Source organism: Heptranchias perlo, chromosome 25 (assembly GCF_035084215.1).
Source record: "Heptranchias perlo isolate sHepPer1 chromosome 25, sHepPer1.hap1, whole genome shotgun sequence".
Classification (NCBI taxonomy): Eukaryota; Metazoa; Chordata; class Chondrichthyes; order Hexanchiformes; family Hexanchidae; genus Heptranchias; species Heptranchias perlo.
This window is the reverse complement of record NC_090349.1, coordinates 26,548,759-26,561,522: the sequence shown is the minus strand read 5'-3', so window position 1 is coordinate 26,561,522 and position 12,764 is coordinate 26,548,759. Positions and strand designations below refer to the sequence as shown.

General features: G+C 38.4%; 1 protein-coding gene across 2 annotated transcripts in view; it reads right to left on the bottom strand.

Moving 5' to 3' along the window:
* LOC137342134 (sarcoplasmic/endoplasmic reticulum calcium ATPase 2) overlaps window positions 1-12,764 on the bottom strand; it is a 74,427-nt gene that overhangs the window by 21,154 nt on the left and 40,509 nt on the right. For both annotated transcript variants that reach the window (XM_068005825.1, XM_068005824.1), the window contains exons 6-13: window positions 12,537-12,617; window positions 11,009-11,094; window positions 6,833-7,297; window positions 5,577-5,665; window positions 2,373-2,475; window positions 1,278-1,409; window positions 1,062-1,187; window positions 430-648 (exon numbers count right to left, since the gene is read on the bottom strand). In XM_068005825.1, the coding sequence (XP_067861926.1) occupies window positions 430-648; window positions 1,062-1,187; window positions 1,278-1,409; window positions 2,373-2,475; window positions 5,577-5,665; window positions 6,833-7,297; window positions 11,009-11,094; window positions 12,537-12,617 (1,301 nt within the window). The remainder of the gene's footprint in view (window positions 1-429; window positions 649-1,061; window positions 1,188-1,277; window positions 1,410-2,372; window positions 2,476-5,576; window positions 5,666-6,832; window positions 7,298-11,008; window positions 11,095-12,536; window positions 12,618-12,764) is intronic.

Below are 12,764 nucleotides of genomic sequence, written 5' to 3'. Positions count from 1 at the left end.
AAACAAATGGGAGAGACGCCATTATATCTCCTAATCATACCGTTGAGATTCACACTCGAGTTGTGCAATCCATGACACACTTTGGGGACACCAACCATCATATCCCACTGGTTAGCCAATTGTTCAATTTAGTCAATAAAGCACACTAGATTCCCAGATGAGTCTACAAACAGCACAATATCATCTATAAAAAGGAGTGCTAGAATTCTTTCAGGAATGCCTGGAACAAACACTCCACTGAGTACCTGAAAATGATGTGTGAGAACTTATTGTGCCTTAAGTAATGGTCTCTTCCTCTAAGATTCTAAATAGGATATATTTGACTATCATTCCATTATACATAATGGATAGTATTTACTTTTTAACAATAGTTACCTGTGTAAAGTTTACATCTACATATTAAGGCTCTTTATTCTGCCCAACACCAACCTCATAGTTAATGAACTTTGATGACTCATCCAGATTCATATCTTCTTTTCTGATAGGATTATCATGCGTAGCCAGTGCCAAGCAGCGCAGTGTGTCCCTGCCAGTACCCCATTCTTTGACAACAGTCAAAATCTTCTCTTTGATAGATATTGTGAGGGGAACTTTAGTGGTTCCAACACGAATGTACGTGCATCTATCAATCACACCCTCAGGGGCACCCTATGGAAACAAAGCAAAACACAGTTACAGTATCTTTACCACATCTTTGCTGCATAGACCCCACCATTCTCTGATACTTTGGCAGTCTGCACTCAATTGGCAAATCCATTATCAGAGTGTGGATTTGATAAGCTCACCTCTCAGGTTCTGAACATTAATTCCATCAGTCTGAGTTTATTCATTAGTAGTAGGCGATGGTTGCAAGCACAAGACAGACTCAGCCAGGTCTGCTCCAACATGTCACTGGGACAGCACAAGGTCGGAATTCAAATCAGCCTGTTCATTACATTACTCAGGACTTTTGACACAAATCTATATTATATGAAGTACAAAACACTATTTTCTCCAATGTGAAACCACAAAGCATGAAGAGTAGCTATAGGGGAAGAAAATGGAATGCATTGCAATTTTACCTTAATGAACATCTTGTTGCCAATAGATGTTCGAGTGGGTTTGTTTGGGGAACAGTACACAGACATAGATTTCCGGTCTCTAGAGAACTCCAAAGTGAACTCTTTCTTCATTAATTGTTTGATGACCTGGAGAAACAAAAAAAAACATACTTTTAGCTAAAATTCCTATTTTTTTTTCCGAATAAAAGCAAACTGCTTCAGAGAATTAAAACTTACGGTACAGCAGGCATTGGCACGCTCAATCTTGGTTAGATTCTTCACGTCTGTGTCAAACACATTCATTTTTTCAGTCAAGCAACAGAGGGCAGTCTCTGTGGCTTCCCCAACCTTCTCGTACACTCCTTTACTCTGAAAATGGGGGTTAAAATATTAGACAAATCATACTCAAATAAAAATCAGAAACTTCATATTGGGCAGGGAAGGATTTCTCTGGTTGCTATATGTGGCGGCAATAGAAACACATTCTTTTTGAATAATTTCTGATGTGACTACACATGGTGACGAGAGCACTTCCCCCATGGTTAATGCAACAAGTGCTGTGACTAGTTCTTGGAGGGTCAGAACCAAATTAAAAATTTGAATTATAATGTAGCACAATTAATCTCTGTTCCAATTTGGCAGAGAAAATGTTTTAATTTAAGTGAGATTTAATGTTAAGTCCCTAATCCCAAAAAGATACATTTGGACTACAACACTAGAATACTCGAGTGTTGACTGGGTACGGAACGCTTTGTCGGTCTCCTGAAGGGTGAAATAAGAAATCGCCAGCACAAATTTTTTCCCCATTTTATTCTTTATTTTAAATTTACTTAAGATTTGTGAGCTCCCATCATCTTTGCTATGACTTTGGTGTATCTACATACACTATTCATATAGCATTTACCTCATCTGCATTTCAAAATTATCAACAAGGCACAAAATATGAACTTTTGTTATAAATAGATAATCACTAACTTCCTCGCTGCAACTCCCTTCCAGAAAAAAAAAATCTACCATTCTCTCTCCCCCTGAAATAGAAATAGGCCCCAACCCAGAGCAGTTACTCCCTGCCATTGAATAAAACTGACCCTGGCCCAGGGCCACCCACCCTTCCTTGTCCCTCGTTGTCTCCTCTTCTCTACTCCCGCCTTCCTCCTTTTACCTTCCTCTTCCCCATCCCATCCATTTCCCCCATCTGCTCCCTCACCCACTCCCATCTCCCTCCTCCCCCAACTCCAACCTTTTAACTCTGCTTGACCTGTACTTGGTCAACTCCCCATGTGCAAAGTCATGGGAAATTGATGAGTGATTATATATATATTTGATTCATACCTCATTAAAATCCAAAGAAGAATCATTGCAAAGTGCACAGATAGTTGCCAGTTCAACAAGGCCATCATATTCAGAACAATTCACTACTTTGTTATCCAATTCGCTGCAAGACAAAAGTTAAACTTAACTAGAATTTCTAGACCAAAATATTCTACTGAATTAAGGAATTATTTGTACACGGGTGGAACACAGTGCCAGTAGCCTCTGACCCGACTCAGTTTCACAAATTTGAATTTTTATTTTGGTTATCACTACAACCAAACTAAAAACATTTGTGATTTGTAAGACATTTCTAAAGCTGCAGAATCCTGTTACAGTATCACTTCTAATGCAGCTTGATATGGTCTCATTGCTGTGCTGATTTGGGTAAAATTTGTATTTCAGCTTCTGAAACAGTATTTCAACTTCAGCACTGCAACACAGGTACATACTGTGCTGCTGAGATTAGCAGCCTCACCCACTCTAGTTAATGACATGCAAGATATGCCCCAGTTTTCCTGGATCATTTGGTGCAATAACGGGCACATTTTTGACGGCAGTGTGACTGGGCAGCTGTGGTTATACTGCCCAACTGAAGCACACTCTTGTTAGGGAAGGCAAGGCAAGGCAGAGTTCCATGCATACATACACGGAACTCTGTTCATTGGCCTCTGTCAGTGATAGTTCAGAGGTCAGAAACAGAAACTTGGCACTTCTATTCCAAAACAAATTTTAAATATTAATGTTTTACTGGCCATATTCTTTTTAAGAGTCAGCATTACACTGATTGCAGTAATACTCAACCAATGTGTAACAACAACTATTAAAAACTAAAACTCAAGCTGAACCTACCTGTAATGCAAAGTCCTATATCACCATTTCCCTCATTAACCACTAAAAATTACTGCCCTAGGTATGCAAGTGTAGATCACATCTGCATTGGTAATGACCGTTAAGTTCACCTTACCAGAATTATTTCATTCAAATTTCATTTAACAGGCTAGGACATAGTGAGCAGAGCATGAGAACCCAGTTAATATTTAATTTTTTTAGGACTTGAAAATGAATTTTTAGTGCTGTATTCGTTTAACACTTTGGAACTGAATTTTGCATTTCAGTGGAAAGCAGTAAGCTTCAAACAGACAATTAATTAAAAAAAGCACTAACATAGTACAAGAGAAATAAGTACATCTCACTGCTTATAAAAACAAACATGATTTAACATAAATTAACATTAGGACTTGTGCAACTTACAGAAGGAGATTACTTGCCAGCTGTTTAAATAATGTTCCCCTGCCTTCAGTAACGGTAATAAAATCCCACAGGCAGCTGGCTAGGCTGTTTGAGATACTCTTTCCTTTACAAGGGTACAAATTACACCCAATTTCCTATTTCTGCATATTGTCAGCCGTGGCGTTCTTGTCTCTGAGTCAGAAGGTTGTGAGTTCAAGTCCCACTACAGAGACTTGAGCACATAAGCTAGGCTGACACTCCAGTGCACTACCGAGGGAGGGCTGCACTGTTGAAGGTGCCATCTTTCCGATGCAATGTTAAACTGAGGCCTCATCTGACCTCTCAGGTGAACCCGTGGCACTATTTGAGCAGGAGCAGGGGAGTTCTCCTGGTATTCTATTTATTCTTCAACTAACATTACTTAATTTTAAAAAATCTCATTGCTGTTTGTGGGACCTTGCTTTGTGCAAATTGGCTGCAACGTTTCCCTACATTACCATAGCAACTACACTTTAAAAAGTATTTCCATTGGCTGTAAGGTGCTTTGGGATGTCCTGAGGTTGTGAAAGGCGCTATATAATTGCAAGTGCTTTCATTTACATTTTCCAGTTAAGGGGGAAAATTACAGCATCCATATTTCAAAACCATTTTCTTTTGCTTAGATATTTGTAAAACTGTATTTGATAAAAATCTTAAAACAATCAACTTTAAGATAAAGTTGTTGGTTTATTCTTGAACATTTCCCAATATGTAATTGAATAAGCCACCAAAAATGTAAAACAAAATTTTCTTCTGAAGCAAGATTAAAGTGGAGGGGCTGGGAAGGCAGGTATGTAAGCAGAACATATTTTGAAGAATATCTTCAGTGACTATAATATACTTGGAATTTGTTCCCCTCCACATATCTAAGGTTACTGTCTTAGAGATGGGTGGATCTGTCGTCTTGTTGCAACAGAACCCAGAATATACCTACCAACAACATTTGGCAAATGTCTAGAGGTGATGCCATCTATTTTGCAAATTTTTAAGTGTTATTTTTTTGATAAGATGATGAAGGTCACCTACAGTTGTTTCCAGATCAATGATGGAGAGTCAATAGAAAGACTATTAAATTTTAATTCACTGACTAGATACACAGAATTAGTCACCTTCCTGGATTGGAACTGAATGTTGCAAACGAGTGACATTTCAAAAAGGAAATACACAAATTTGAGACATAGGTATTCACATACCTGGATGCCTATACAAGAGAGTGAAAAGCATTTGATTGCTGCAAGTGCGCTGATTAAGTTTGGTTTAAACCTAGGTCCAATGGACGTGAATGTTCTGCAAGTGGGCAATGAATACATTTTCAATTTGTTGAAATATACAGCCTGAAGAGAGGTTTTTGGATTCTATAGTCTCTACTATGGGAGATGGGACAGATTGCCACTGGGAAGAAAGCAGGTCACAGAAATATCCGCATTGCTATAACCAATATACCTTGTCATGTCTGAATTCTGCCATTTCTGTTACTTTCTAGTGGATAGCTCACTTTTGGAGATGCTCAATCCCTGCTTAAGTCTCCACTTGCATTAACATTGTGTGGTGTTATGCCCTCTCAGAAAGAGCAACAAACATGGTTTTCGCTCCCTCCTCCTCACCCTACCCTGAAGAAACTGGCACCAAGCTAGTTGTAATTGCTTTTGTGCAATTTTTGCAAATTTTCCCCAGTGACAGACATCCAAACGTTCTTCAAATAATTTTTTGCTGCTTTTAGGTCTCATTACCTATGGCATTTGGGGGCCAACAGAATAAATCAGACACATTAATTGCAGTACAAGCATTTTTTTTTGCATAGTGTGATATATATTTACATGCATGCACACAAACTTTTAAAAGGAATATAGATTATAGTGCACAGACAGCTGACGAACACTTTTAAATGCAGCACTGCAAATGCTTAAATTGTAGCTTGAAGAAGGTTTTGAAAAAGTGAATATGTTTACTTACACTTGTCCCTCAGGACTGTAGGTGGAGCCACTTATTGAAAATTCCTTCAGAGAACACTGGTCACCTTCAACTTTGTCAATAATGAACATCTATGGGAATGACACAAAGTAGCACATACTCTAGGTAAAGAATAGCAAGTCAGCTGTTGATCACAGCAAATTAAAGCGGCTAGCAAGATATAAACTCTGCGTGTTTTAGACAAGAGCATTGCCTAACAGATGAATAAAGCTTCCTTTACATAACAGCGTACTGCTGTGCAAGAACCAGATCAGAATTTAGGTCTGTTACTAAATGCACAAAGTCTTTTCCTGGAAATATTTAAATTTTTTTTGAGATACAGTAAATGAAGCTCAATGTAATTTAATATATACACACACACTATAAAATCCATTTAAGTGCCTCATGAGAGGGGAGAATGCTGTGTCAATCTTATTGTGTAGGTCAAGCGATTCTTTGTACCACGTTGGACTAGAGAAGGCGTACTCCCGGAGGAGTCCATTTTTAGTCCATGAGGCAAACAATTGCGTTGTTTTAGTAACCTATTCTGAATGTCTGACAGCACACATAAATCTTGCACACATCCTACAAGCTGCGGAAGACATGTGAAGGACAAATATATGGAACTCATTTAAACTCTTCAAACTGTTTCAACAAGGGTCAGTACATAGCACAAGCCTAAACTTTACTTATCCAAAGGATGCAAGAATAGTTTTTTTTAAATAAAAAGTTCAGGCTCTTAATTACTACCAACTCAATTGGTAGTGTGCTATGGCATACACTGCAGTGTTTATATATATATATATATATATATATATATAAATGCCAACTGAATCAGTTTCTAATACAAAAGTTGAATTGTACACCAACAGATAATTAAGTTCAATAAAAATTTGAAATGCATTTCTTCATTGATTTTACACATTTGCATCATGCCATTTAAATTGAACCTTCCAGAGAATGTCGCACAATCCCCATGTGCACTGCCAATTGGAGGACAACGGGATATATGCAGACACTAGAAATCAATAACCACAAGCAGATTTGAGCAAGGATTATGCAGAAATAAACTGCTGCTTCACCAGAGATGAAAAGTCTTCACTCTGCTGCAATGTGAGCAACTCAGAAGCTTCTCTCTCCCAGTCCTCCTCACCAGAGCATTAAAGCAGCCAGTGTCAAGACACTTTTCTGCTCTTTACCAGTCATTAAAAACGATGTCAATTTGAAAATAACCTAAAACCAGACATAAAACCACTTACCCGGCAGACAGACATCTGGTTTGTAGTGAGAGTACCAGTTTTGTCAGAGCAGATAACAGAAGTGCAACCCAACGTTTCAACAGACGGCAGACTCCGCACAATAGCATTCTTCTTTGCCATACGCCGAGTACCGAGGGCCAGGCAGGTAGTAATCACAGCCGGCAAACCCTCGGGAATTGCAGCCACAGCCAAAGCAACTGCAATCTTAAAGTAATAGACGGCACCACGGATCCAGGAACCGCCATGCACTGGGTCATTGAAGTGGCCAATGTTTATGATCCAGACAGCAATACAGATGAGTGAAATAACCTTGGAGAGTTGTTCACCAAACTCATCAAGCTTCTGTTGAAGTGGAGTCCTCTCTTGTTCAGTTGCTGCCATTTCATCACGAATTTTGCCAATTTCTGTGTGTGCACCAGTGGCAACAGCAACTCCAATTGCTCTACCAGCTGCAATGTTTGTACCCTGAAGTTGAGAAAAAGCAATATGTTCATCTCAAAATGATGAGTTAGCAACTTTTACCTACAGTGGTAATCGCACTACCAGGATAGTTCTGGTACCCATTTTCCAACAAGTCTTGCATCCAAGACTACAAAGATGGCAGCAGTCACCCATCCCAAAGATGATCAATAGACTTGTGCCACTGCCCTGATGCATGATTGAATCAGTTGGTCTGAGGTCATGAATTGGTCCTGCAGTGTTGATCATAATTCAAGTAGTTACACACTTACAGTCAAGCCTTGGGATGGGTAACTGCCAATTTGTAGCCCCAGGCATAAGCCTAGAAAGATGATGATTACCATGCATGACCTCTCAATTCCAATCACTTGAATCAAATTGAGAGATCTGTCCCATTGTCAAAGTAACTCAACAAACAGAATATTCTTATACAGGGGTGTCCACACTATCGTCTGTGGACAACGAGCAGCCTGCAAGCCCTGGTAACTCACTCTCCTGCAGGTTTCACTTTCTTGTTCTTGGTTAATTTTTGATGCCACCAGGCTCACCTATTTTAATTTGGCAGGCCTGGCAGTTTGGAAAGGTTTGTTCCCATTTATTGATAGATAAATCTTAAATCTACCAAAGAGGAAGCTATGAATAAACTTTCCAAACTGCTAGGCCTAGAAAATTGAAACAGGCAAACCCAGTGGCAAATAGCCAGAAACAGAAATGAGATTCAAACAATCCCACTAAATTCAAATACTTAAGTTTGTAATTTAGCTGGGAGCATTTTTACACAAAATTAAATTTTAATTTAAGGCTGTAATTTAGCTTGGGGACGTGTGTTTTTAATTGCACAATTTAAATTTTGAATTTAAATATAGGTCAGTGGCTTGCTAACAGACAAAATATCACAAAATTGACAACCTGAAAAAAAAGAACGAGTAAAAAGGTAATTTTTTAATGTGGCCTGCAGCGCTCTAGAATATAGCTGAAAACTTCTTTTACACTGCCGCCTTTTAGATTGAACTGCAGAGATCGTCCTCCATGAGGCAGATCCATGCCTTTACACTACTAGATCAGAGTCCATTACCCTGGTGGCAGAACCAGCACAAAGAGACTGGGCCTACAAATCTGTCGCTGGAAGAAGTGTAAACGGTGCAAGCTGGCTAATGGAGGCCAGTCTCCGGAATCCAATCAAAACAAGTGCCAGTATAAAAAGTGGTTTAAGTGGTCTGCTAAGACAAAAAGTTTGGACTGAAGGGAGTCTGACCATTAAGATCAATGACTTCCCCATGAACAGACAGCTCAGCAAAATAATTATCTAGTGTATCAACAGGTTAGAATTCAGAACAGAAGGGCTACTTTTGCCAGGCACCATATCTCCATAAAATGATGCAATGGTTAGAATTGTGTAAAGGTGCTATTTAAAAGGCTAGTTAAGAGGAAGGCACATGCCAATTAAAATCTCAGACAGATGGGCTCTTTACTTCCTCCTCAATTTGCCTGACTTTGTATGGCAAGTGTTGAACAACTAAGGTTAAACTTAAAACACATTCCCAGGGTTTTGGATGTGTCTTTTTACATGGATATATGAAGACATTAGTCTTCCAGCTTGTAGAGTTTTTGGGTGGATGGGCTTGAATGATAAGTCATCCAATTGTTTACTGCAAGTGAGTATAAGAGTACTGAAAGACCAAAAAGCCAAAGAATAAATGCCAACGATGTAGCAAGTTGTGAAGAGATTACACAGATGTGAACTCCATTAAACTAGATTCCAAAGAAACACATTTTAAGGTTTTATGTTGCACTGCATTATGTATACATTGCTACTGCTAGGGAAGAAAATGCTACTGGCTTTAGCTACTTAAGTTCAATTAGTTAGACTAATAGAAAACCATGAACAAATCTTTGTATATAATATACTGTGCAAAGCCAGGGACATTTATTTCCCATTCACCTGGCACCCACTAAGACAGCAAACTAAGATCAGAAACAGAGCAAAGGTTCAAATCTGTACTCTATCCGCACTGTCATAGCACAGCACACTACCATGCCAAAAGCCAGGAACAAAATTAGTGTTATCCACCAGTAATGAAACAGTGGGCTCATAAATCAGTATTTCCTTGGCAAAATTAACAATTAAAGGGTTTAAATCCTGTAATTACTGTTTAGTGCAACTATAGACTCTTGCAGTGTTCATACAGTATGCAGGCACAGTTAATCACTTACTATTAGCCCATTTCTGCAGTAGCTTCCATTTCTAATCAACATAAAAAAGAGAGTTAGAATACTGCTTTTTCACCTGAAGGACCTGTTTTCAATCCAGCCCAGGAGGGGATGAAAGACACCTCTGCTGGCTGTTGGGGTCCTAAATGAAATGTATTTGGATAGCACAATTAAAGTTCTCAGTGGCTGAAATCCAAAACTGCCCATAATTTGGAACTAAATTCAAAAGTGAACTCAGATACAAGATAGTGTATATGGACAGCGGAAACATTATACCAACATAAGGGGAGCTCGTCAGAGAGATGAAGACCACTTTGTTCAACCAATGGTAAGGTGGTAAAAATTTCCTCGTGTATAGCACAACTCAGATACAAAGTTGTGAATGCCTGTTGTGGGCACGGAATACAAAAACAGAACCCTGTCCCACTCTTGAAGGATACAAACCTTGATAAGCTCCAAAATAAAAACGACCATGCAACACAGCTCATTGGAGCAAACCATTATTTTGGCAAAACATCAATAACTATTGGCAACCGTAGAAGTGTCCCCAAATCAAACAAACCATTCAACAAACAAGGTAAACAGTTAAACTCCTTTTATATTGCTCCAGTCCCATGCTAATGGGCTAGCTCTCCATATGCAGATCTTGTGTAGCCAGCAACACCAAAGACAAATTTGCCAGATTAACTAAGAGGAGACTTCTTTTAAAAAAAAGTTTTCCTGAGTTGCTGAATCTGGCATGTTTACACCGGCTGTGCAAGACCTGTGCGTCGGGAGCTGGCGACACCAGCACAGCAATACAAGTGCAGCTTAAGGAAGTAATTTTAAGTTTTTCCTGTTGGACTCAGTATTTCAAAAGAAAAACTAAACATGATTTTCCGTCCCCACCTCCCTTGTAAAAGTGCCAGTTTTACAAAATTCAGTACTATACATACAACAAAAATGTCAAAATATTAAAATTATGTTAACATTCAATAGTATTTGAACACTGTCCAGAGAATTATGGCAGAAGATCAAACCTAGTCCTGAGCCAAACCAATGAGGACTAAGGCCAAGAAATTAGATCTACCCTCTTTATATTACTCTGTGAAGACAGCAACACTGACTGCAACTATTATTCATCCTTAATTTCTGTCTACTGTATTAGGGAAGGGGTTAACACAACTATTGGGAAAGTTCAAACAAATCTGATTTGTCCAAGTCTTTTTCCAACTATCCTCAACAACTTCAAATATAGTTTTGAAGTTCCGTTCCAAATTACATTGCACTGAAAAAAAAAATCACAGTAGTCATCTAAATAAGAGAATTTCATTATAACCTTACATTGGATAATAATGAGGGGTGAAAGGTGACTTTTGAAAAAAATAGAAAAACACAAATGAAATGGAGATGAGAGTTCTAATCGGGTTATGTCAGTTTGAAGGAGAAGCCTTTAACTTATCACTACTCTGAAGAAGCTAACTTTAGTATTCTAATCTAAAATCCAGACAGAGTCAAGTTGCTTACAGAAAAAAGCATGTTCTTCTTATCCTGATTCACAGCACGAGGGTCAGGTACTGGGTCGGTGTGCTTGATAATCGATATAGATTCACCTAGGGAAGAGGAAATACACATGGGAAAGAATTACTTAACATTATCACCCCGATGCAAGGAGTCTTATGCAAGAAGCCTTCTATATACTGAAATACACAAAACTGGTGTGAAACTGTATAACAACAACTTTATTCCACAATCAGTGCAAATAAACCTCACGAGTCACAACAGGTCTCATAACCCATTGTTCAATTAGGCTGTTTTCTGATCGTAATGTAGTGAGATTTTTGAGCCTTTTGTGAAAAGTTGAAATAATTCTTGAACAGGTAGGTGTCTACATGTCCAGTTTGAGGTTTTTTTTAAAAAAAGTGGAGGCTGTTTTACATAATAAATTGTCCAGATTAAGAGAGGGGCTCAGCTTAATTAACATTCTTGGTGTCAGGATCACTGACAATCTACTTCTGATAATTCAGTCATTTGTGTGTTTATGAAGAACTCAAATTATCCAATAATTTGAATGAAGCAATTACATGTCCATTTTGTGTAATTTACACGCTATCAAATAAGTTTATTTTTAATCTAAATTTTGAAATTCCAACTGTTATGCTACCTCTCTATCCTAACTCCATTCCAGATGCAAGTCCAAACATTTTGCAGCTATACACTTCCAAGTGTATTACAGCCAAGCATTGCAGGGAAGAATATATTCACTACTGATCTGGAAGAAGGCAGAAGCACTTAGGTCTGGATGCTCCAGGCTATTTATCACATATTTAAGAAAAAAGTAGATTACACTTTTTCCCTATATACTATAAACCCTTCCTTTAAACTTCAATCCTAACACAGGGAGGTATGTACAGCATAATCATTACCCACTTCCAAGACATTGTCCCTAAAATGCAACCCAATTGGCAAAAAAAAAAATCTTAGCATACAATCAAAGTGGATCCAACACTGGAATGAACATGCTGTATTCATCCTCCTGTTCCAGGATTGAAGTGTGAAGAAGCGGAAAAAGGATTTTTAAAAAAAAAGCCTAGTGCTCCCCAACCTCAGTGCAAGAGAACAAGAAGTTTTTTTTGTTTTAAAAAAAAAGGCTGAAGATTCAGAAGTGGAGCTCACAAACTGCTTACTGGGTATAACCAATTGATCTGAAATATGCTCAGATGGTTGAGTCTTGGCAGAGTACAGGGTATTTTAGTGCTCCATATATGACCGTTCTGCATGTGGATCCAACATCCTTTTTGGTACATTGTGCAAAGCGTTAGAAACTGGTAGGGATTCATTTCAGGTGCCGGTATAACTAGGTCTTTATACATAAAACTCCGCTCACTAGAACATTGACAGTTAACTTCATAAAAGGGTGAAAACAAAAAAAAAGGTTCTTAACAATACAAAATATCACTTATCAAAGAAATGACAGTTGAATTTATGGACAAGTCAAGTTATCCTATAAAATTGTATAGCCCATTGAAAAGCCAGCATAACTTGAACATGTTACCTGTAAGAATTGATTGATCTACTCTTAGGGTTGTTGACTTAATTAAAGTCAGTCTGATGTCAGCAGGAACCTTGTCACCAACTGCACAAAGAAACAAGAGAAGAGCATTACATTTCAGATCAGTGTCTTTAGTCTTCTTACGACTATAATAAATAACATTCCATTCTTATGTCATTCCTACAACTCACACCAGGACTTCAGCACATGACCTAGGCTGACACTGAGGAA